This window comes from Eutrema salsugineum, unplaced genomic scaffold, assembly GCF_000478725.1.
Source record: "Eutrema salsugineum unplaced genomic scaffold, Eutsalg1_0 scaffold_1, whole genome shotgun sequence".
Lineage (NCBI taxonomy): Eukaryota > Viridiplantae > Streptophyta > Magnoliopsida > Brassicales > Brassicaceae > Eutrema > Eutrema salsugineum.
In genome coordinates, this window is record NW_006256909.1 from 1,244,291 (window position 1) to 1,266,029 (window position 21,739).

At 35.5% G+C, this 21,739-nt stretch overlaps 8 protein-coding genes across 10 annotated transcripts; 6 read left to right on the plus strand and 2 right to left on the minus strand.

Annotated features, from left to right (window-relative positions):
- The first annotated feature begins 1,054 nt into the window (after nt 1-1,054).
- Nucleotides 1,055-2,723, plus strand: LOC18030627 (heat stress transcription factor B-1). The gene is made up of 2 exons (XM_006411864.2): nt 1,055-1,591; nt 1,805-2,723. Exons 1-2 carry the CDS (start codon nt 1,370-1,372, stop codon nt 2,444-2,446), a joined length of 864 nt encoding a protein of 287 aa, XP_006411927.1. The 5' UTR covers nt 1,055-1,369; the 3' UTR covers nt 2,447-2,723.
- Nucleotides 2,724-3,639: 916 nt separating this feature from the next.
- On the plus strand, nt 3,640-5,072 carry LOC18030628 (red chlorophyll catabolite reductase, chloroplastic). Its single transcript, XM_006411865.2, has 2 exons — nt 3,640-4,011; nt 4,298-5,072. The coding sequence occupies exons 1-2, from the start codon at nt 3,667-3,669 to the stop codon at nt 4,919-4,921; spliced, it is 969 nt and encodes a 322-aa protein (XP_006411928.1). The 5' UTR covers nt 3,640-3,666; the 3' UTR covers nt 4,922-5,072.
- An 82-nt stretch (nt 5,073-5,154) lies between these two features.
- LOC18030629 (calcium-binding protein CML19) lies at nt 5,155-6,761 on the plus strand. Its single transcript, XM_006411866.2, has 7 exons — nt 5,155-5,326; nt 5,441-5,570; nt 5,654-5,690; nt 5,772-5,799; nt 6,095-6,247; nt 6,333-6,435; nt 6,521-6,761. Exons 1-7 carry the CDS (start codon nt 5,324-5,326, stop codon nt 6,589-6,591), a joined length of 525 nt encoding a protein of 174 aa, XP_006411929.2. The 5' UTR covers nt 5,155-5,323; the 3' UTR covers nt 6,592-6,761.
- A 1,698-nt stretch (nt 6,762-8,459) lies between these two features.
- On the plus strand, nt 8,460-10,254 carry LOC18030630 (eukaryotic initiation factor 4A-I). The gene is made up of 7 exons (XM_006411867.2): nt 8,460-8,588; nt 8,683-8,731; nt 8,830-8,967; nt 9,331-9,576; nt 9,672-9,711; nt 9,789-9,886; nt 9,983-10,254. Exons 1-7 carry the CDS (start codon nt 8,536-8,538, stop codon nt 9,998-10,000), a joined length of 642 nt encoding a protein of 213 aa, XP_006411930.1. The 5' UTR covers nt 8,460-8,535; the 3' UTR covers nt 10,001-10,254.
- Nucleotides 10,255-11,344: 1,090 nt separating this feature from the next.
- Nucleotides 11,345-14,080, plus strand: LOC18030631 (uncharacterized membrane protein At3g27390). Of its 2 annotated transcripts, none has more exons than XM_024149812.1 (9): nt 11,345-11,535; nt 11,624-11,732; nt 11,853-12,048; nt 12,154-12,287; nt 12,369-12,600; nt 12,747-12,853; nt 12,928-13,105; nt 13,176-13,624; nt 13,726-14,080. In XM_024149812.1, exons 1-9 carry the CDS (start codon nt 11,445-11,447, stop codon nt 13,877-13,879), a joined length of 1,650 nt encoding a protein of 549 aa, XP_024005580.1. In that variant the 5' UTR covers nt 11,345-11,444; the 3' UTR covers nt 13,880-14,080. The 2 variants fall into 2 exon arrangements, with proteins under 2 accessions (XP_024005580.1, XP_006411931.1); XM_006411868.2 differs by having other exon boundaries at nt 12,369-12,657; nt 13,726-14,078.
- Nucleotides 14,081-14,116: 36 nt separating this feature from the next.
- LOC18030632 (F-box/kelch-repeat protein At4g39560) lies at nt 14,117-15,988 on the minus strand. 2 transcript variants are annotated; one of them, XM_024149813.1, is made up of 2 exons: nt 14,826-15,988; nt 14,167-14,496 (listed from the first exon to the last, which is right to left on the minus strand). In XM_024149813.1, the coding sequence occupies exons 1-2, from the start codon at nt 15,964-15,966 to the stop codon at nt 14,468-14,470; spliced, it is 1,170 nt and encodes a 389-aa protein (XP_024005581.1). In that variant the 5' UTR covers nt 15,967-15,988; the 3' UTR covers nt 14,167-14,467. The 2 variants fall into 2 exon arrangements, with proteins under 2 accessions (XP_006411932.1, XP_024005581.1); XM_006411869.2 differs by having other exon boundaries at nt 14,117-15,988.
- A 191-nt stretch (nt 15,989-16,179) lies between these two features.
- LOC18030633 (methionine aminopeptidase 1D, chloroplastic/mitochondrial) lies at nt 16,180-18,360 on the plus strand. The gene is made up of 9 exons (XM_006411870.2): nt 16,180-16,351; nt 16,599-16,668; nt 16,847-17,075; nt 17,181-17,342; nt 17,416-17,457; nt 17,543-17,614; nt 17,705-17,784; nt 17,876-17,973; nt 18,052-18,360. The coding sequence occupies exons 1-9, from the start codon at nt 16,246-16,248 to the stop codon at nt 18,243-18,245; spliced, it is 1,053 nt and encodes a 350-aa protein (XP_006411933.1). The 5' UTR covers nt 16,180-16,245; the 3' UTR covers nt 18,246-18,360.
- On the minus strand, nt 18,310-20,918 carry LOC18030634 (patatin-like protein 3). Its single transcript, XM_006411871.2, has 7 exons — nt 20,519-20,918; nt 20,166-20,377; nt 19,892-20,078; nt 19,644-19,805; nt 19,254-19,556; nt 18,624-18,799; nt 18,310-18,510 (listed from the first exon to the last, which is right to left on the minus strand). The coding sequence occupies exons 1-7, from the start codon at nt 20,666-20,668 to the stop codon at nt 18,444-18,446; spliced, it is 1,257 nt and encodes a 418-aa protein (XP_006411934.1). The 5' UTR covers nt 20,669-20,918; the 3' UTR covers nt 18,310-18,443.
- Nucleotides 20,919-21,739: the final 821 nt, after the last annotated feature.

Below are 21,739 nucleotides of genomic sequence, written 5' to 3' on the forward strand. Positions count from 1 at the left end.
CGTTTATGAAAGTGCTTGCCATTTTTCGCCGCCAGTATGCAAATATCTATGTAAGTAACATTATAACGGATTTTTTTATCAGCCATGCAATTATCTACATAAGTGAGATTTACCGTCTTTGCTGAATACAATTATCTAGCCGTGGTATCAATGATTTAAAGTGGATAAAAGCCAAATGTGTTGGAAATAAATCCAAGAATGAAGACGTAGATGTCGATGGTTTTTTAAGAACTTGAATTTGTCACGACTCACACGTTAAAATATGTTATCCAAATATTTTAGTCTAAAGATCCACATTGGAAAGAAAAGGCAAACGAAGCTCATTGGTACCCAAATGTGAAATGAAGCCGAAATGTGTTAGGTGAACGCATTAAAATACTCAAAAGAAATATAATAGACACAAGCAGATAAACAAAGTCGCATTTTTATTGTAAAAATATCTTGTTGTCTCCCGTCATATTTGAAAAAAACATTGCATATCTGTTCATTGTTAAATTATAAACTTTCTAGAATAACAATGTTTAATTGTCTTTCAGAGCGTGCGTGATTATTTAAAAAATAAAATAGCTTTGATTGACAGTTTATAAAAATTTGCATAATTTTGGTTTATATAGATATACCTAGCCTTAAAAAAAAAAAAGCGCCCTAGTCCATATTTTCACGTAACGGCGATTTATATTTAAGTATTCGATATAATCTCGCTATCTCATAAGTTTAGTGATAAAAAGTATGTTATGTGGATTTTTTAATATATTTTTTCATTTAACAGTTTCGAATAACTTTTTTTTTAATATAATCAATTAGATAGAAAATTTTAACTCAAGGGTTAATATAATAATAGTAATAAAGGGTGAGAAAAAGGAAAACAAAATTCAAAAGATGAGACTTTTTTGAATGAGTCCCAATAGTCTATAGAAAAGAAGAGAAAAAAGAAAAGATGTTTCTGAGAATTTCTAGAACCAGCATCCGTTTTTTCTCTATTTTCCTTCAAAGGTAGGACCCACATTAGGATCTATAAAGCATGCGTTAATATTATTGACCCATTTCTTCTAATAAGAAAACACTTAACTAAGTTCATTAATCTCACGGATTTGCTCCGGCGAATTATGGTCGTCGTCTCCATCTTCCTCCTCCATCATCCTTAAATGGAAGAAACCAAAAGAAACTCCGATCTTCTCCGTTCTCGTGTCTTCCTCTCTGGCTTCTATTGCTGGGATTGGGAATTCCTCACCGCTCTCTTGCTCTTTAGTTGCTAAAACTTTCTTCGATTTTCAATTTCCATTTTTTTCTCCCTGTCTTGATAATTTTTAGTGGGACTTTTCAGTTTTCTTTAGTTTTCTTTTTTTTCTAAATAAAAAATTCGCCGGCGATGATGACGGCGGTGACGGCGGCACAGAGATCTGTTCCGGCGCCGTTTCTGAGCAAGACGTATCAGCTAGTGGATGATGTTAGCACAGACGACGTCGTTTCATGGAACGAAGATGGAACAGCTTTCGTCGTGTGGAAAACAGCTGAGTTCGCAAAAGATCTTCTTCCTCAATACTTCAAGCATAATAATTTCTCAAGCTTCATTCGTCAGCTCAACACTTACGTGAGTCTCACGACAACGAAACTTCTTCTAAATCATTTCTCATGGAAATTTCTTCTCATTTCATTTATTGTTCAATTAATTCGTTTGGTGAATTGAATCTTTCCTCGGTAGTTGGGACAATTTCGCAAATTTTCAAAAAAAATAAAAATTCAGGGGTTGGTGGAAAGCTTCTAGAAGCTGAGGAAATTAATGGTTTTTGTTTTTGAACTGTAGGGATTTCGGAAAACTGTTCCGGACAAATGGGAATTCGCAAACGACAATTTCCGGAGAGGACAAGAGGATCAGCTAACGGAAATACGGCGGCGTAAATCGGTGATCGCGGCGGCGGGAAAATGTGTTGCGGTTGTTGGTTCGCCGTCGGAGTCGAATTCAGCGGGTGATGATCACGGATCAAGCTCCACGTCATCACCCGGGTCGAAGAACCCGGGATCGGTGGAGAACATGGTTGCTGATCTCTCCGGAGAGAACGAGAAGCTGAAACGGGAGAACAACAGTTTGAGCTCGGAGCTCGCGGCGGCGAAGAGGCAGCGAGATGAGCTGGTGGCTTTCTTGACGGAGAATCTGAAAGTTGAACCGGAACAGATCGATCAGATGATTAATGGAGGGAAATTTAAACCGATCGCATCCCGGATTTCTTTGACGGACGAAGAAAGTGACTGCGAAGGTTGCGGCGGAGCAGAGGAGGAGGAGGGGGTAGGTGAAGGATTGAAATTGTTTGGGGTGTGGTTGAAAGGAGAGAGAAAGAAGAGGGGCCGGGATGAGAAGAATTTCGTGGTGGGTGGGTCCCATATGACGGAAATAAAGAACGTGGACTTTCACGCGCCGTTGTGGAAGAGCAGCAAAGTCTGCAACTAAAAAGACAGAAGGGGGGGGGCTACTAGAAAGACTGTTCAAACAAAGCGTGTGACACGTCATCAACGAAGAATGAAAAATTAAGCTGATGTTTTTATTTTATGATTTTTAAATATTTTCCGCAAGGAAAGTTTTTTTAAATATTTTTATGTTAAAATGAGCCATTAAGGCAAATATAAGAGTTTTCATGTATTAAAATTTAGTAGTGTATTAAGGTGCAAAAAAATAAGACATACGTCGAAATTTCAAATGTTAGTCTTGGGGTTTTCTACTTAATCAATTTCTTAAGATTCCTAATGTAAACTCGTGGGATTAGATTTAGTTCAAACCCCAATGTCATGAAACTAGGAAGAGAATGAATTTTTTAAAGAGTACTTCTTTAGCAAATACTAGGTGGTTTCCGTGTTTTTACGTAATCCATGGAATATTTCCATTAATATTGTTAGAAAAGTCAACAACCTAAGAAAAAAACAACAACATTGTCAAGAAAATGAAATTGGAAAAATACCCAACTGTTAGACCTAATGCATGTTATCTTAAAATTATATTTGCATCTAAAACTACAACTTAAAAAATACTAGTATAATTTTTTTTAAAAAATTATTGATATAGAGACAAATATTTCAACTTGCTATACAACAAACAAGTCATTAATAAACTAAGTTTTGAAGAATATAATAAATTCTCATCAATTTTTTAAAATATTCTACGTTAGTTCAAATTGGATATTCGGATAGTATATTTGCTGATGCCTAATTAAGTCGCTCATGAGTCTTGCCAAGACTCTTACATATATCACTTAATTGAGTAGAGAAGATGACTACCAAATACCAACTCTCAAGCATTGAAAAAACAATTTAAAATGTAAATATTTTGTATAGTTTTCACGTACGCGCATAAATTCGAAACTTAGAACCAGCAAATATACTAGAACACTTTACATTTTTTTTGTAGAAGGTGTAAACAATTCTAAAGTTTATTTCAAAGAAAAAAGTTATAGTAAAACTTTTTTAAATTAATAATGTCGGGATTACAATATTTATTAATTTATCGAATTATTAATTTATTGATATAAAAATTAGTTCAAAAAATTAATTTAGAAATTAAAAAATATATTAATTTATCGAGGTATTAATTTATCGAATATTAATTTATAGAAGTTATATTGTATATAGTGTAATACTCTGTAAAGAAACAAGGCTCATAATTAGCCACATAAAAAGATGGCGATGATATTTTGCAACACTCTCTTCTCTTCTTCTCCGTCTCTCTCGCCGTTAACTTCGACTCGAACAACACCGTCGCGATTCTCAAAGAGACTCAGAGTTCGAGCTCAATCCCAGTCGATGGAGGATCACGACGATCTTCTCCGGCGAAAATTCATGGAGTTTCCGTATGTGTCGGCCACGCGCAGGCAGCTAATGGTTGATCTCATGTCGACGGTGGAGGATCGCCTCCATTCGAAACTCCTCCCCTGCAGCCTCCCGCCGGATGTACGGAACTTCAAGAACCCTAACGGTTCCGCCGAAGCATCTCTTCATATCAGATCCGGCGAGAAATCCTCTCCGGTACACATTTCTCTGTTTTAGGGAATGAGATTTCGGAGATAATCGTCTTTGGTTAAGAAAATTACATATCTCAAATCGAATTTTACTTGCTCTGCATGCTGGTTTTAGAGTTTTAATTGCGTAATTTAAGTAGAATCAGACTTCAATTTTGATGTAAACGTAACTCTAGAATGGGAGAATTAAAAAACCCCTTTTGCGGAATTGAGATTGAATGTAGCTTAAATGTAATCATTGGCTTATAGTTTGAAATTGAATCATTGGCTTGATTTTGGTATTTCTTCTTCAGATTGATTTTGTTATAGGAAGTTGGATACATTGCAAGATCCCAAGTGGTGTATCTCTCAACATAACAAGCATATCTGCATTCCTAAACTCCTCAACGAAAGCTCCAAACTTTGTGGTCGAACTCATACAGAGTAGTCCCACGTCGCTTGTTCTCATTCTCGACCTCCCACATCGGAAAGACCTTGTTCTTAACCCGGACTATCTCAAGGAATATTACCAAGACACCGCTCTTGATTCTCATCGTCAATCTCTCCTTAAGCTTCCTGAAATCACACCTTATGTTTCGCCTTCTCTCTTTGTCCGCTCTGCTTTCTCTCCTACAGCTTCGATGCTCAAAATCGATGTGGAGGAAGAGGAAAAGTTGGAGGAGATATTAAGAGATCATGTGAGTCCAGCTGCTAAGGAAGTTCTTGGGATTTGGTTGGAGCATTGCGTCAGGGAAGAAGAACAAGAAGGGAAGAGAGTGATGGGAGAAGAAGAGAAATTGGAGTTGGAGAGAAGGGATAAAAGCTTCAGAAAGAAGAGCATAGAAGAAGATTTGGATTCACAGTTTCCGAGAATGTTTGGAGAAGAAGTTTCGTCCCGTGTCGTACACGCCATCAAAGAAGCTTTCGGTGTTCTGTAGATCATGTCATTATAGATTAGCTAATCTTCATTGTACTATATATAGATAATCTAGATATCCATTATGTGTCGAGAAATGTTATATTGTAAAATACGTTTACTTGTCAAATATTTGTTCAAGTTTCCGAATCGAAGGAATTTTAAACACTAAAGAAGATTTTGTTTTTAGCGCCAATATTTCCTTATTTAACAAAAAAAAATAGTGGCAGGAACAAAAACGTGGAAAACTAAAAGTCTTAAAGCTAATCGCTTTCAAAAGAGTTGATTAATAATCAGACAAAATGAGACAGATCATCGTCAACTAATCTAGTCATCTTCATCTCATCGAAAACCAGATTAAGAAGACCATCTTAATTTTATCATCTTGTTTGATCAGATATTCCTTTTTCTTCCCGCACAAGAAATGGTTAGCGTTTTCTTTGTCTAAGATTATCCCTTGGTTTTTTCATCTTTCAAACACAAAAACTTAGGCCTATTTGTTTGGATTCTTCTGCTTACTCTGTTCATCCTATTTGTTCAGGCGAATTTCATGTCCGAAGCAGTACAGCTCAGAAGAGGTCTCAAACCTAGAGGAAAGACTTATGGATTGACCAATCAGAACAGACGAGAGATCAGAGAAATCTTTGATCTCTTCGACATAGACGGTTCAGGTAACTATCAAACCGATTGATTATCCGGTTGAAACCGGTTCAAGTCAGAATCACACCAATTGAGTCCATCATCTTATATGTAGGTAGCATCGACCCTCGCGAGCTCAACGTTGCTATGAGGTCAGTGGCACGTTTGTATCTTCTTTTAATTAATTTCTTCAAATTCTAGTCAGCCCTAAGAATTGTATCATCTGCTTACAGGTCTCTCGGGTTTGAGATGAATAATGAGGTTTGCTCTTCATGAAAATATACTTTTCCCTTCTCTTTTTTTCTTAATTAATTTTTATGGGGGTGATCAATTTTTGTTCTGCTCAAATTTATCGGTTTAGATAGATATATAACCAAACCGAGATACTATTAGTTTGGCTATGTTCATTTTGCACCTAGTTTTGTTTTACTTTTTCAAGATTTCAGTTTTCTGGTTCGGCTTAGTTACTTATGTCGAACCAAAATGAGAAGACACTATTCTTTTTTTTCTGAGATCTCCATTTATATGTATATATTTTGTTGTAATTGCCATGCAGCAAATAAACGAATTGATGGCAGAGGTGGATAAAAACCAAAGTGGAGCAATAGATTTCGAAGAATTTGTGCATATGATGACAACTAAGTTCGGAGAACGAGACTCTACCGCGGAATTGACTAAAGCATTTAAGATCATTGATCAAGACAACAATGTTAATTCCAAACTTATCATTTTCTAATTTTTTATTTTAGAGTAATTTTATGGTGTTTGACTTGTCAAGTTGTGGAATATTTTAGGGAAAGATTTCACAGCGCGATATCAAGCTAATTGCAAAGGAATTAGGAGAAAATTTTACAGATAATGATATAGAAGAAATGATCGAAGAAGCTGATCGTGACAGTAAGTGAAAACATATACATGTTCTCAAAAGTAGTCATTAGCATTTACGTTTTTAACACCATTTTTTTTTGCTTTAAAAACGCAGAAGATGGAGAAGTTAATTTGGAGGAGTTTATGAAGATGATGATGAGGACTTCATACGCTTATCAGAAGTAATAATGCTTGTGTAGTATATTAGTTAATCACTTCGATTGTAATAAAAAAAAAACTCGATTTGCATAGAAAAGAAGAATGAATCTGTTTGATTTGTAATGTGGTTGAATAAAAATGTACTATGTTTGTATAATGAAAAATATACATTATTAGTTATGCTATGAAAAAAACCAAAAGGCACCATTAGTTTGATTAAACAACTCTGTTAACATATCGACTATACTACACTAAGCCCCTCGGTTGGTAACAATGATGCTCTAAGTTGATGAGAGCAACATCTTGCGTTTACGTGCCAGGACTTCTCAAACCGAGCAGGAAAAAGTGAAGAGCTCGTCTCTGTCTTTCATCCTAAGACCAATTGTACTTAAAACAATTAAATTTACTTAAAAAACTGAAGACATTAAATTAGTGAAGAGAAAAATTTATACAGAGTATTATAAATAAAAAAGTATTATTTTAATCTATTCTATTAAAACAGAAGTACTTGCTTCCAAACACTCATAATTTTATTTTTTTAAGTGTTTAAAAATAATTTTAATAATTATTTATATTTAATTTCGAAAATTAATTATTAATTTAAATATTTTAGAGTTCCTTAAATATAGGTAATTTAGATTTGATTTGATTTGATTTGATTAAAAATAATAAATCAGATATTAATTTAGATTTGATTTAAAGATTCTAATTTAAATAATTTCTATACTATTAAACATTTTTATCAAAAATATCTAGAATTTTTAAAAAAAAATAATTCACATATAAAAAATAATGGTCATATTTGAAATATAAAATATTTATAATGATGTAAATGATATGATATTTATGTTGCTTATATAATATATATATATACGATTATGATTTATTTACAAATTAATAATAAAATAATAGGTAAAATTCAAATATATAATTTAAATATTAAAAATATATATTTTAAAATTCATAGAATTAAAAATATATATAAAAATTGGGTAAAAATATTTTGGTAACTAAAATCACTAATTTTGAATTATAACATGTATATCGAAAATATATTTTTTATACAAAATAAAAACATTAAAAATTAAAAATTATTGCATACACTCTATAATGTGGTTTGAAAAACCAGTTGTACACTCCATTTGTTGATTCAATTTTAGAAAACTATAATGCTAAATAATACTGTTAATACATCTCAAACTTTTAACAAATATTTATATTATACGGTAATATGAACGAAAAAGTTAGAATTATGTTTTTATAATAGTTCATTTTGAATTAATATTAACGGACAGGTTAAAATTATATTTTTATAATCATAATTAATTTTAATACTATAAAAATATATCTAAACACAAAAATCAATATTTTCACTTATTAAAAAATATATTTATAAAAATAATTATATCTAAAATCAAAAACACAAATTATATTACAAAATTCGTTAAACAGTAAAAAATATTCCCGTGCGGATGCACGGGGTTAGAATCTAGTATAAAGTTAAAAATGAGACTGGTTTTAAAAAAGTTTTTTTTATTTGAAAATGGAATAGGTTTAATATGTGAAACAAATATTATTTTATACAGAGTATTATAAATAAAAAAGTATTATTTTAATATAAAGTTAAAAATGAGATTGGTTTAAAAAAAAGTTTTTTTATTTGAAAATGGAATAGGTTTAATATGTGAAACAAAATCGCGAATGGAATAAACTTAAAAATATTATGTGAAACAAAATCGCGAATGGAGTATAAGTCTAGTTATTAATTTTTTTGAAGGAATATATTATAATTAAAAAAGTATTTATTGTAAAATAGAGTAAAAAATGGGCTGGATTTTATCAATTGGAAATGGAATAGGTTTGAGAATAATTTATAATATAGAAAATGAAGTAGAGTGGAGATGACCTGAGAGTTATCTATCAATTAGCTTATATAGTTGAGCTATTTTTCGAAATTCGGATCCGGAGGTTATGGATTCCATGGAAGCTCCATCTCCACCTTTTCAGTCTCCCTCTCGTTCCAGGTTTGACTTCTGGATTTCGCTGAGTTTTGAGTTTTATCTCATATACCTTCTCTATCAAAATCCTCTAAAACCCAATTTTTGCTTTCTTTCGTAGTCAACAGCTCCATTTCTACCTCGCCGTGGATCGTCCCCAATTCAAAATGGTATGTACATTTTGTGTTTCACAATCTTAATTTCACCGTTAAATCAGGCGAAACTTGAATTCCGAATTGCAATTTTGGAAATTTTGGGGAGGGCACAGGAGACTGTAGTGGAGTTATTAGGCGTTCTAGGTCGTCGTCCATGGCTTCCGATTGTAGTCTCTTGCAGCTCTCGCGATGAACTTGACGCCCTCTGCTCTTCCTTGTCCACCCTTCCTTACATCTCCTTAGCCGCTTTGGTATCTCTTCGTCTCTTAGCTTTCACTTTTCGATCGCTTGTTTTTTCTTTATATATCGGATTGTTAGTGTTCTGTATCCTTTGAGATTTTAATGTTTTTGATTCGAAAAGACCCTTCTTGTTAAATTACTTGCTTGTTGTTCATCATGATTAGTGTTCTATTTGACATTACATCATTGCCTTCCTCATAGATTTTGTTAAAATTTCCGATATACTTTGCTCCCACAAATGTTGGTTGAATTCATCGGTTTCGATTTCGGATTCTTTGTGTTCTTGATCGTTGTCATACTTGCTTGCTCATCATGATTAGTTTTCGATTTTGGCATTAGATTATGTTCAACTTCAGTGTCTATTGTGCTTACAGTACAGCGATCTAGCAGAGAGAGACCGAACTCTGGTTTTAGAGAAATTCCGAAAAGCAACTATCAACTGGAACCAGCAACTCAACTCTGCAGTAGTAGAAGAAGCTTTAGACGAGAGTGAAGCCGAAAAAGAAGAAAAGAAATCTCATTTGGTAGTTGTAACCGATGTTTGTCTTCCACTAATTTCATCTGGAGAGTCTTCTCTTTCCGCAAGAGTTCTCATAAACTACGAGCTTCCTACGAAGAAGGTTGGTATCTAATTAATCAAACCCAAATTTTCTTTCTTATGGTTAAATAAAAAGATGACTTATCTCATTCTCTTGTTGTGATAACCATGTTACAGGAAACTTATACAAGGCGTATGACAACTTGCTTAGCTCCAGGTTCTTATCTTTTTTCTGAACAAACTCCTTTGTTCATCAACAATGGCATATGTTAACATTTGAAACTTTCTCTTAAGGTGGGATTGTCATAAACATGGTTGTTGGAGGAGAAGTAACGACTCTTAAAAGCCTTGAAGAAAGCGCCGGCATCATCATCGCAGAGATGCCAATCAATGTATAGTAGACTCAACTGATGAAAGAGCAAGAATCTTTCTGCTGTTTTGTTAATCTTCGATTAAGTGGCTTATAAGAATGTGCTTTCTTTTTGCAGATTTCTGAAATCTTATAACAACGCATGGATCTAGCTCATACGATCTGAAGGATATCGTCTAAGCAGGGTTGATGGCTCTTAAGCTTCAAATTATATGTTACTCTGACTTCTGCAGAGAAATCATTAGTTTGTTTTAACTTTTAAGCGAGAGAAGCTGTCTCTCTGCTGCACTTTTGTCTACAACGCTGTGTTTTGACAGTTGTAGTCTTGTAGACAAAAAAACATTAAACATTTGGTTGGATGAAGACATAAAGCAATAGACAAGATTTTAGCAATAATGGATTAAGTACCCGATAGGTGATTGTCATTGTAGTTAAAATTTTTTCATTATTATGTAACTATACAATTTATAACACTGTCTGATTTGTTGTATACGTGTTATAAAGTAATACAATATTTGCTAATATAGGACCTATAGCTTTTGTTTGGAAGAATTACTGCAGCGCAATAACACGTACCAATACAGCTTATATACATATTCTTATTGATTCGAATTTCATCAAACAAATTAAAATCAAAAGTTGAGGTCTTTTAGAAGAACCTGGTCTTCATAATCTGTTTAATTTTTTTAGGTAATTGACTGCCGTTCGAGTCTTCGAGATCTTTGTATATTTTGCGAGGATTTATTCTGTACTTTTCTTTTAGAAGGTCAAAAGGAAGCAATTTTGTCATATACTTTTAAATTGTATCTTATATAACAATAATAACAAGATAAGAGCAAGTACATATGCATAGAACATTCCTTAGTTTTGACTTCGACAATATTGAGTTTGTCAGATTCCCATATAGCCAGCAATAATATAGCCTTTCATTTCATCCCAACTGTTACTTACATATCCGTTAAAAAACAATTAATTGTTCTGACGTCATTATTGTTCCTCATATACACGGTATTCCACTTATTGGCCGGTAATTTCTTTTTAAAAAAACCATAATTTCAATTCATAGCATCTATATAGAAGAAAATATGATATTGTTCATTAGAAAACATTAAATTTAAAACAGTTCTTATAATTATACACAATTAAATTTTATATAAAAAGGTTTTATTTTAGGAAAAAAATGCTAAAATATATCAACTGTAATAATAACAGAGGATGTCAAAATCATAAATTGCTTGGCACGCCATGTATAACATCTGCAACCAAATACCCAATGGCTTATTTACACATGTATTGACCAGTTTTTATCCAATGTCACATAAATAATATACTCATGTATATTCATGTAATACCCAAAGAAATTCCTCAAACTTTCTCTGAACATTATTTTCTCCAATGAGTTCTCTCGGGGTTTGAGTCTTCGCGTCTTTTGTCCTCTCTTCTTTGTCTTTTTCTGATTTCATCTCTTTCGCAGACTTGTACGACACGCCTTTCTCTCTGTGTGATTTTTCGAGAGCTATGAAATTTGTAAAATTGATTAAAAAAAAATCTGAGTTTGTTTTGTTTGTTTGTTCTTGAGTATGGCTGTCGTCACTAACTTAGGAAGCTGTCTGAAAATTTCTTATGTCATATTTGCCTTTTGTTCTGCTTTCTTTCTCGGCGCTCTCAAAGGTTTCGATCATTTGTTCTCCTTCTCTGTTTCTCTTCAAAAATTATATCTTTTTACACAAATTTTTTGAATATTTCTTTCATATTGCAGGTTTGATCGTAGGTCCAGTTGCTGGTTTAACATTAATAGCAGGAAATGTTGGAGTGATTCTTGGTTTGTTCCCTGCACATGTTACTTGGACAATTTACGCTGTTGCAAAGTAAAAGAAAAAAATTCAACTCTTTTTTTTTTTTCCTCAATTGTTTTCCCTGCAATTTCCTTCTCAACAAAAGAATCATTCCATAAACATATACATATGGTATCGTCTTGTGTTATGCAGGACAAATAGATTTGACATTCCTCTGAAATTAGCAATCTTGGTGGCAATTCCTGCATTGTTTGTGATATGGTTAGGACTAAGCATAGCGATCAGTGTTCTTGTTGGTGTTGGCTATGGATTCTTCACTCCTTGGATCTCTGCTTTTGAAGCATTCAGACAAGACACTGAATCCAACAAGTTCTTCCACTGTCTTGTGGTATTTTCAAGAACCCTCTTCCATAGTGTTCCTAATCACTTTTAAAATAGTGAATCATATCTCTTTGTGACTCTGTTTAATGTGGTTTTTGTACTGTATTATTAGGATGGAACTTGGGGAACCATCAAAGGAAGTTGTACCGTAGTTACTGATTTCGCAGATATTTGTTACCATTCTTATCCGCTTTACTTAAAAGAATTGCGTGAATCCCAAGCTTCAGATGAGCTTCAGACTCTTAGGTCAAGTAACATTTTGCTTAACATAGAGTTCTTTTTGCTGATTCTTGAGTACTGATATATATATGTTGTCTCTTCTTTCAGGTTGATTCATGTTCCTGGATGCATAATTGTAGGGATTATAGGATTAGTCATTGATATACCTCTTCTCACTGCAATCGCCGTTATTAAAAGCCCTTATCTTCTGTTCAAAGGCTGGTACCGACTAGCTCAAGACGCGATTAACCGAGAAGGACCATTCCTTGAAATAGCTTGTATCCCAGTTGCTGGTTTGACAATACTGTTATGGCCTATTATCGTCATTGGATTTGTTTTGGTAACCATCTTCTCCAGCATCTTTGTCGGCTTATATGGAGCAGTCGTTGTATTTCAGGTCTCCATTGATCCTTATTACCGAATGATCCGAGCTAAAAAATTCTCAGGAATCCCTTTTTTTCACCCGTTTGAATCTCTGTTTTGCAGGAAAGGTCATTCAGAAGAGGAGTGTCTTATGTGATTGCAGTAGTTGGGGAATTTGATGAGTACACAAATGATTGGCTTTACCTTAGAGAAGGAACTATCTTCCCAAAGTATGTCTCTCTGTTTTTACCCTTTGTCTTTCTTTTGCCTTGAGAATCCTAACACCAGGAACTTGTACACACAGGCCAAGATATCGGATGACAAAAGGATCTATTTCAAGTGAAGTTTCTGTAATTGTTTACCCTTCAGGTGTAAGCAGAGTCAATAGTTCCGGTTCTGCAGAAGCTCCAGCTATGCTAGTACCAAGCCTGGTTCGCTCTGTGTCGGTTAGAGAAGCAATACAAGAAGTGAGAATGGTTCAGGTATATGGTCCGAATACCAAATTCGCAACATTTCTAACTAGGGACTTTTAAACTCATAGCTTTTCTACAGATTTGGGAGAATATGATGGGGTGGTTTGAGATGCAAGGCAAAGAACTACTAGACACAGGAGTGATAACATCAACTGATCTCTACGAGTCTTTAAAGGGAAGACACGGAAACGAATCATCGATTATTAATGTCGGGCTTCCTTGTTACGCTTTGCTGCATACATTGCTTACCACTATTAAAGCTGGTGCTCGTGGTATCCTTTTGCTTGATGGCTCGGAAGTGACCCATTTGAATAGACCACAGGACAAGTTCTTGGACTGGAGCTTTAATCCAGTTATGGTACTGAAGGATCAGATTCGAGTGATGAAACTTGGAGAAAGTGAAGTTAGGTACTTGGAGAAAGTTGTTCTCTTTGGAAACCATGAACAAAGGATGGAAGCTTGGGACAATCGCGGTAGCCCACCTCAGGAAAACCTTCGAGCTGCTCAAATCCAAGGAATCAGCAGAAGGTAAAGATTCAATTTTTTTTGTCTCCTCTTTGATTGTGTATGAAACTTCTTCTGTGATTATAATAATCTCACACTAAAGACAATGATATTGTGTGTTGAAGAATGATGGGGATGGTACGGAGCGTATCTAAGCTTCCAACTTATAGGAGAAGGTTCAGGCAAGTGGTTAAGGCTCTAATAACGTATTGGTTAGAGAAACAAGGATTGAATCGAACCGGTTCCATGAGTTCTGGAGATTTCATTGAAGAGGTCTAACCTAAGGAGGAGCAACAATTGTTCCTTATATTTGTAGGGGTTTCCGTTTTTCCTTTGTAAGATGCGTTTTTTTTTTTATTTCTAGGTGTTAAAAAGGATGTACAGAAGTAGCTAAGCATTTAGCTTTGTTTGTTTAAGCCATGTAACGGGGCTAAATCGGCTTAAATTCCAATATGTATCTCACCAGCTTGGCACCATTGATGGGAAATGTTACAAGGTTTTGTTACTTGAGACGCACTTCATAACGATATAATGATACCTTTTTTAGTTTATACATTAGTGTCTTCTATTAAAGTTTATTTACGCAACAAAATGAGCTTTTAATTCCCCGACATATCAATCTGATATCTCCCACCTTTCCAATCTTTTTTTCCGGGGCTTCTCACTGTTTGGGATATGGTTAGGTCTAAGTATAGCGATCAGTGTTCTTGTTAGTGTTGGCTATGGATTCTTCACTCCTTGGATCTTTGCTTGTGAAGCATTCAGACAAGACACTGATGAATCCAACAAGTTCTTCCAGTGTCTTGTGGTACTTAGATAACTTTCCACACAGATTGTTTCCTTCAAAAGAATATGAGATTTCCTTGACTAACTTCTAGGATTGTATACTCGATTTCCTGAAAAAAGAAAACAGTAGACTGGAAGATCCATGGGACACAACTTATCTGAGACATCCAAACAAGTAACGTCAAATTCAATGATATAAGGAAGATGTGAAGTATTGCAAGGAGTTGGTGAGTATAAATCAAATTGGGATGATTCAAATCCACAGAAAAACAGAGCAAGGAAAGTTGGGTTGGGATTTATAAAAAGAGTTTTTTAACTGAGATTGTTTTTCAAAGGTCGAGAGATTGAGTATACAAAATTTTGCAGTGACGGAAGGGACTGGGGGGAGGATCGAATGTGATGAGAGAGTCTGACCACTGAATGTAGCCCCAAATCTCACCAGTCTCTTTGCGTCTCTCCAAAGATATCTCCGCACACCAAAGCTCCATTTTGTCAAGAGAAAGCGTGTCCCAGAAGAGCAACATGTTGGGACCAGAGTTGCTCAGTTTGTACCCGGGAAGTTGCTGGTCTATGTGGTCGAGTACGTGCGTATTGATTGACTCCCAGTGATCCAACATGCCACCACCATACTTGACAATTTTGGAGGCACGGAGAGTGCCCTCTAGAGCCTCCAAGCCCTTGACCTCTCTCCACTCCATAGCCTCTGGTTGGCGCCACTCCAATTCACTCGCCTCACACCACAGTATCTTCCCACCAAATTCACAACAGTAGATGACATTGTCTATGACATACCAACCCTTTTTAACTCCCAAGGTGTCCCTATTCCCTTCTTTCCATTTGCCTTCACTCGGTACGTAGAACAAACCTCTCGCTGACGCATTCACAGCGGAAACCTTGTCCTCTATCACAGCGCTTTCGTAGATTAAGTGAAATCGTAGACTATACTGACCCGGCGGCATCGGGAGGGCATCCCAAGTCTGCTTCTTTGGGTCGAAAACTTCTCCCCACCTCGGGGAATCCCAATCCTCGCACCCTCCAAATACATATATCTTCCCGTCGACCACACCCGCCGCCGCAGATTCTCGAGCAACCCCCATGGAAGGGAGATTGGTCCACGTGTGAGTTCTGCAATCCAGGTAAAACACCCTCGACGATCGCTTCCCGTTGAGCCCCCCACCCATTATATAGATCCCGCAACCGAGTGCCACCACGGAGGATACTTCCGATGGCTGATACAAGTGTGGCCGGATTGGGACCAGCGGACGAAACCGGTTTAGGGGTTTTGGGCACAAGGCGAACCACCGTACAAATGGATCTGAAGGGATGCTTAAACAGAGAAAGATGCACTTTTCGGTCAAACCCATTTGGGATCGGACGTCGTAGAGCTCGGTGGATAGCGTTAGAGAGCGGAGCGACTTGGAGACCAATGATAACGACGGGTGGTCTGATCTTGAGACGCGGGCCAAGCAACTCAGAGCCATCTCAACTGGCAACGAATCTAATCCACACGGCCGACAAGAACACGACTTCGGTTTCCTCTTCGTAAGCCGTCGCTCTTTGCCGCAACTCCTCGACATCATCGTGATATTACTCGTCTCTGTTTTTTTTTTTTTCTAACGAGTTTGAGAAAAGAATATAAGAAGAATTCAATTCATCTTGGAATCTCTTATATAAGGATTTGTGATTACTCATCCTAATTCGATCCGACAAAGGAAACCATAATTTTATTATACAATTTCCTTTTCTTTTATTTTTTTATTTTTTAAATAGACCCTAAATGGTTTCCAATTCCCACCTCTTCTTTTTTCTTTAAGTGAAAATTGAAAATTACAATTAAGAAGCTCGCCGAGAAGCCACAAATGGCGACCGCCAAATCTCTGCAACCCAGAATCATCTCTTCCTTTCTCGGCGACAACTCTATTCGATCGACGCAGCCTCTTCTCCATCTCTTTCGCTTTGATTTAGGTCCTTCTTTCTTTTCACACTCACTTCTTCTTCTTCTTCCTTCTTCGACTCTAGTTTTATTTAGTTGAGCAGATTACCAAAAAAATAAATAAATAAGACTTTCGTGTTGCCAAATTGCTATTTTAATTCCTCGTTGCGTTTCTGAAGTGTTTGAATAATGAGAGGTAGATTTTATAGTGTTTAATTTGAAACGAAATGATGCTTGAATCGATGTGGGGTTTTTGTTAATCTGGGCTCTCTTTCGCAGGAAGAAGACATGTTTCGATGCAATTATCAAGAACGTTTTCGGGATTAACCAATCTTCTGTTTAATAGAAGGTATTATGATGTTTACTACTTTCTTTCAATTTAGCTACTGAGTTTTGATAAGAAGGACACAATCTATGTGGACTCTGTTTACCAGAGAATGTCTATTACAAGAATGATGTTTAAGCATAGAATGTGGACTCTACTTTATTAACTTTAAACTCTCCACTTTGTTGTTTGCTGGTTAAAGAAATGTAGATGAAGTTATTGATGGCAAGAGAAAACGACTGAGACCGGGCAATGTATCTCCTCGTCGCCCTGTGCCTTCCCATATAACGAAACCTCCTTATGTCGAATCTCTTAAACTTCCTGGAATCTCAAGTGGGCTTGAAATTCATAACAAGAAAGGTATAGAGAGCATGAGAGCTTCTGGGAGACTTGCAGCTAAGGTTCGAGAATACGCTGGGACTTTAGTTAAGGTGAGCAAAGTTTAATACTTTTATTGTTTTGCTTTGTAAAAAAAAAAAACACAATTTAAAGTGTTATACTACATCTTATCAATCATCATTTGTTCTATTTGGCAGCCAGGGATAACCACAGATGAAATCGATGAAGCAGTTCACAATATGATTATCGAGAATGGAGCGTATCCTTCACCTCTTGGCTATGGAGGTTTCCCGAAAAGTGTTTGCACATCTGTGAATGAATGCATTTGCCATGGAATTCCTGATTCACGACCACTTGAGGTCTAAAAAACAGATTTTTGTTTTCCTTGTCTTTTACTCGCGAATCCTATTTATATGTTCTCTCTTCTTGCAGGATGGAGATATAATCAACATTGATGTCACAGTGTATTTGAACGTAAGTTGTATTCTTCTGCGTATTTTCTGATCCTTCACTAGTTAAATTAAGTTGTGTTTACTCTATTCTTTGGATGCTTATGCAGGGTTATCACGGTGATACTTCAGCAACTTTCTTCTGTGGAAATGTTGACGAGAAAGCTAAAAAGCTAGTCCAGGTTTAACGTCTCGCCAAAATCAGTTCTTTGGAAAAACCTGTTTTTGTTATATAGTTTGATGAGATTTTCATGCTTTGGAATGTGGACTAGGTGACAAAAGAGTCTCTAGACAAAGCGATATCGATATGTGGACCTGGAGTTGAGTACAAGAAAATCGGCAAAATCATTCAGTAAGAGACCAAAGATATCTCTCGACCTATTATCCTTTTTTTATTCATCGGTTTTGGCATCTGCTTATTGAAAAATCAAATCTTTATCAAGTGATCTTGCAGATAAACATAGATATGGAGTGGTTCGACAATTTGTAGGCCATGGTGTTGGACGTGTCTTCCACGCCGATCCTGTTGTTCTACACTTCCGTAAGTTTGTCCACTACTCAATGTATTGAAATTGCTTTGTGTTTGTGGCCATAGTTCTGAATTTCATCTTCTTCACAGGGAACAATGAAGCTGGACGTATGGTCTTGAATCAAACCTTCACTATAGAGCCAATGCTTACGATAGGAAGCAGAAACCCGGTGATGTGGGATGATAATTGGACCGTGGTAACAGAAGATGCAAGCCTCTCTGCACAATTCGAGCATACGATTCTTATAACCAAAGATGGAGCTGAGATACTAACCAGCTGTTGAAAAATGATTCTCGAATTTGTCTCTGATTGATCTTTATTAGAATAAACCCAAAGCCAAAAAGGTATGTAACAAACTAAGAATCATATTCATATACAACTATTCTTTTGCTCACAAAGTAAAGCGAATCTCTGCAGTAATCACACAAATAAGAGACACAAACAATGAATTTTACAGAATTTTTTTTGGTACAACCAAAAATCAGATGTTGAGTTTAGGAGATCTTGATTCTCTGAGCTTCCTTTCATCTGAAAGAACCTTTGCAAACCTGTAATTCATTTAAAGAGTGTTTTATTGTTGATTAAAGCCAGCATTAGTATATATCAAGTAAGTAAGAAATATTGTTTTTCCTGTTTAATAATAATAAAAAAAATTATAAACCTTTTGAGAGCTTCTTCATTGGTTACGTGATCAGAGATGGGTTCGTAATGGCCACTTTCGAGATTGACACGAGAAACTCTTTTCTTCAATAAAGCTTCGCCAACTTCTACAAGACCTTCCATGTTCTCTTTTGTCGATATATCCACTGAACCTAGGTCACCTTTCAACGTATCGTCCTGTAATAGAAAAACATAAAAGTAAATTATTTTTATATATTTGGGTTAATAAAATTGACCCTTCACTGACAATTTTACTTTTATTTTTTACTTCTGTGATTAGTGTTTTCGTGCAAGACAAATACCATATAGACCAACCTTTACAAGAAATCAATCCTTACCATTTTGTATAGATTAACTTATTACACAACCAAGAAGGTCTGAATTTAGAAAAATTCAAATTAACTAGAAAACCAAAACGTTTAGTTAACTTCTTATTATATGACCAAATATATGGATTTTTGAGATATTCAAAGTAGAAAACAACATCCAACCATCATTAGCGTGGACTATACATAACTACAAAAAAAATTCTGCCTTAACTGAGAGTTCCTAGTAATTTCAGTACTTCTTAATCCCACTTATACCAATAATTGTGTCAATTTTTATTAATTATCAGAGGGAAGAAACTCACATCGATACGTAAGTAATTGTTCTCGGAACGAAGAGCTTGAAATACGATAGAGCTTTGGTAATCAACCATGTCGTGAATGGCTTCATTGTAACAATCAAGAATTGGAGTTTCTCCATTTGCATAGACCCAACACATCAATCCCCATTTCGAAGCCGTTTTTGCATCATACTTCTCTTGATTCCTAATCGAACCTGTCCCAAGAGAGATCACCATAAACCTCGTATAATCCAATGGGCTTATGTTTCCCATCGCTGGATTCTTCTTCACTATCTGCTTTGTCACTTCCGCAATCGCACATAAAGTCTGCCAAAGAAAGAAAAACATCATCACATGACCACCTGATCGTTGGTCGAATTAGGGTTTCATTCATATTTAGGGTTTTGATTTTACCGGGTCATTGGCAGCAATACCACCATCAATGAGGTTAAATTCATGTTTATTTCCTTGATTGTCTTCGTTGGTGAACTGATGAGCCGGAAAATAAGTTGGCGCGGCTGATGTGCTTATGCATATATCTGATAGTTTTGCGTCGATAAGCCGATGATTCACCGCCTATATATAGATTTATGACATTGGATCAATGTCCATGACGCGAATGTATGTGTAAGGCGGATTAATTAATGATATTTAGTGTTTACCTGGTAAGAAGAGAAGATAACTGGCTGGAGTTTCTTGATGTCGAAGCAAGGTATGACAACATTGGTCAGAGTTTGAGTCAGTTTCGTGTCACCCAAGAAACCTTTGATTAGCTCTTGAAGATATTTCCCGTTGTACTTTGGTCCTCGTACAAGTCTCACCATGATTTCACCCCAACCACAAAAACCTCTGCACATTGATAAACTGACCTGTTAAGTTATCAGATTACTCTACTCTATAGAATCAGATTAAACGCTAACGCTTTAAGACACATACCGCGGTTGAGGGAAGATCTTAGGAGAGTATTTGAGATAAAAAGGGACGATTTCTTTGGCCGAAAACAAAGGGCGGTTGCTGCTAAGGCTCTGGTCACTGCCTTTGACTTCTGTTCCCTCTGCTGTCAACATCGCAACTATTAAACCTCCGGTACTTGTTCCCGAGATGACATCGAAATAATCCACAAGCCTTGCCTCCTCACCATCCAATTCCTGTATAATATATAGACATTTTTACAATCAAACTAATACACAATATATATATATATATATATATTTACAGCCGTTTACTTTGAAAACAGTACTTAATTAATTGTTAATTAGGATTCAAGCATAGTTGATAAATATATATACCTGGAGTTGTGATTCGAGGTAAGCCAAGATGGTACCAGGAATGATCCCACGGATCCCACCACCATCGATGCTAAGGATCGTCACAAGTTGTCCGTATGAAGGAGGAAGACAACAGACTCTTCTTCTTCGGTCTTGCCTATTATCACTCATCCTAATTTCTTCTTTCTTTTTTTAAAAGAATGTCTTTCGGTTAGTGATCAATCTCGCGTCCGCGTTTCAGGATGGAGATGGTGATAAATGTGATGAAACTCTTTGAACTACCGTTACGTACACATAAACACACACCCATTTATATAGAAAAAGATGTATATGTTATATAAGCGAGTGTATGTACATAAACACATATATACATCACATTAGTGTTGTTTTTTCTTTTTGGTGAATCTAATGGGAGGTTTCCTGATTTGGATGTCGTGTCTATCACTCTCACGCCCATTAGTTACACTAAATTATGGTTACCTTACCTTATAGCATTTTTTTGCTAACTTATAGCATGTCATGGACTCATGTTACACTTGTTTTTGTTGTTGTCAACGAGCATGTCATGTTACACACATACCTCTTTATTGAAAAAAAAAAGTCTAGATGACAACTGTTTTTTACAATGAATAGGCATACATGCACACAAATTAGGAGCAAAAGTCACCTGAACGTATATATTTCATTTTTTTTATAAAAAATAGTACTAGATAATACCTACCGCTACTTTCTAACATTTTCACCTTTTGTGGGATCTTTTTATTCCTCAGTATTCAGAAATTTTCAATAGTAATCTGACTCCTCGCTTATTACCACCCTGAAGTTAATATATTTTTGTTGGAGTTTCATATCCAGATTCTTAAATATTTATATCAGATACTTTAACAATAGAACTAACATTTTAGAACTGGGGAGCTTCGTTTGAAACATGAATCAGATTGTCCAATAACAACATTTACGTATAAGACAACGAGAACCATACTTCCAAGCAAATGTAACCGTTACTCTAAGCAATAAAAAGTGGCCTAAATTATGGATATGGAATGGTTACGGTTAGTCTACACGACGACAAATATCGTTTCACTTCCTACAATATCTTTTACCACGTTTTTTATGTAGGCGTAATATATTTTTTCCCTAATGAGATTAAAAAGATAAATTTTCAAAAGTAGATTAGTTAAAATAAATTTTGGATATATCAAGGGTAATTAATAATTAGATCATAAGAAAGGGATTTGCTTG

Coding starts and splice junctions, on each gene's coding strand:
- LOC18030627 (XM_006411864.2), top strand. CDS start 1,370: ATGATGACGGCGGTGACGGCGGCACAGAGATCTGTTCCGGCGCCGTTT. Junction 1,592..1,804: donor TTCGTCAGCTCAACACTTAC/GTGAGTCTCACG, acceptor TTTGAACTGTAG/GGATTTCGGAAAACTGTTCC.
- LOC18030628 (XM_006411865.2), top strand. CDS start 3,667: ATGGCGATGATATTTTGCAACACTCTCTTCTCTTCTTCTCCGTCTCTC. Junction 4,012..4,297: donor CCGGCGAGAAATCCTCTCCG/GTACACATTTCT, acceptor TTTCTTCTTCAG/ATTGATTTTGTTATAGGAAG.
- LOC18030629 (XM_006411866.2), top strand. Junction 6,248..6,332: donor TCATTGATCAAGACAACAAT/GTTAATTCCAAA, acceptor GGAATATTTTAG/GGAAAGATTTCACAGCGCGA. Junction 6,436..6,520: donor CGAAGAAGCTGATCGTGACA/GTAAGTGAAAAC, acceptor TTAAAAACGCAG/AAGATGGAGAAGTTAATTTG.
- LOC18030630 (XM_006411867.2), top strand. CDS start 8,536: ATGGATTCCATGGAAGCTCCATCTCCACCTTTTCAGTCTCCCTCTCGT. Junction 8,589..8,682: donor CAGTCTCCCTCTCGTTCCAG/GTTTGACTTCTG, acceptor TTTCTTTCGTAG/TCAACAGCTCCATTTCTACC. Junction 8,968..9,330: donor ACATCTCCTTAGCCGCTTTG/GTATCTCTTCGT, acceptor TTGTGCTTACAG/TACAGCGATCTAGCAGAGAG.
- LOC18030631 (XM_006411868.2), top strand. CDS start 11,445: ATGGCTGTCGTCACTAACTTAGGAAGCTGTCTGAAAATTTCTTATGTC. Junction 12,658..12,746: donor GAGCAGTCGTTGTATTTCAG/GTCTCCATTGAT, acceptor TCTGTTTTGCAG/GAAAGGTCATTCAGAAGAGG. Junction 12,854..12,927: donor GAAGGAACTATCTTCCCAAA/GTATGTCTCTCT, acceptor TTGTACACACAG/GCCAAGATATCGGATGACAA.
- LOC18030632 (XM_006411869.2), bottom strand. CDS start 15,966: ATGATGTCGAGGAGTTGCGGCAAAGAGCGACGGCTTACGAAGAGGAAA.
- LOC18030633 (XM_006411870.2), top strand. CDS start 16,246: ATGGCGACCGCCAAATCTCTGCAACCCAGAATCATCTCTTCCTTTCTC. Junction 16,352..16,598: donor TCTCTTTCGCTTTGATTTAG/GTCCTTCTTTCT, acceptor TCTCTTTCGCAG/GAAGAAGACATGTTTCGATG. Junction 17,615..17,704: donor AAGCTAAAAAGCTAGTCCAG/GTTTAACGTCTC, acceptor AATGTGGACTAG/GTGACAAAAGAGTCTCTAGA.
- LOC18030634 (XM_006411871.2), bottom strand. CDS start 20,668: ATGAGTGATAATAGGCAAGACCGAAGAAGAAGAGTCTGTTGTCTTCCT. Junction 20,079..20,165: donor AAGATCTTCCCTCAACCGCG/GTATGTGTCTTA, acceptor ATCAATGTGCAG/AGGTTTTTGTGGTTGGGGTG. Junction 19,557..19,643: donor GTATTGCTGCCAATGACCCG/GTAAAATCAAAA, acceptor TTTCTTTGGCAG/ACTTTATGTGCGATTGCGGA.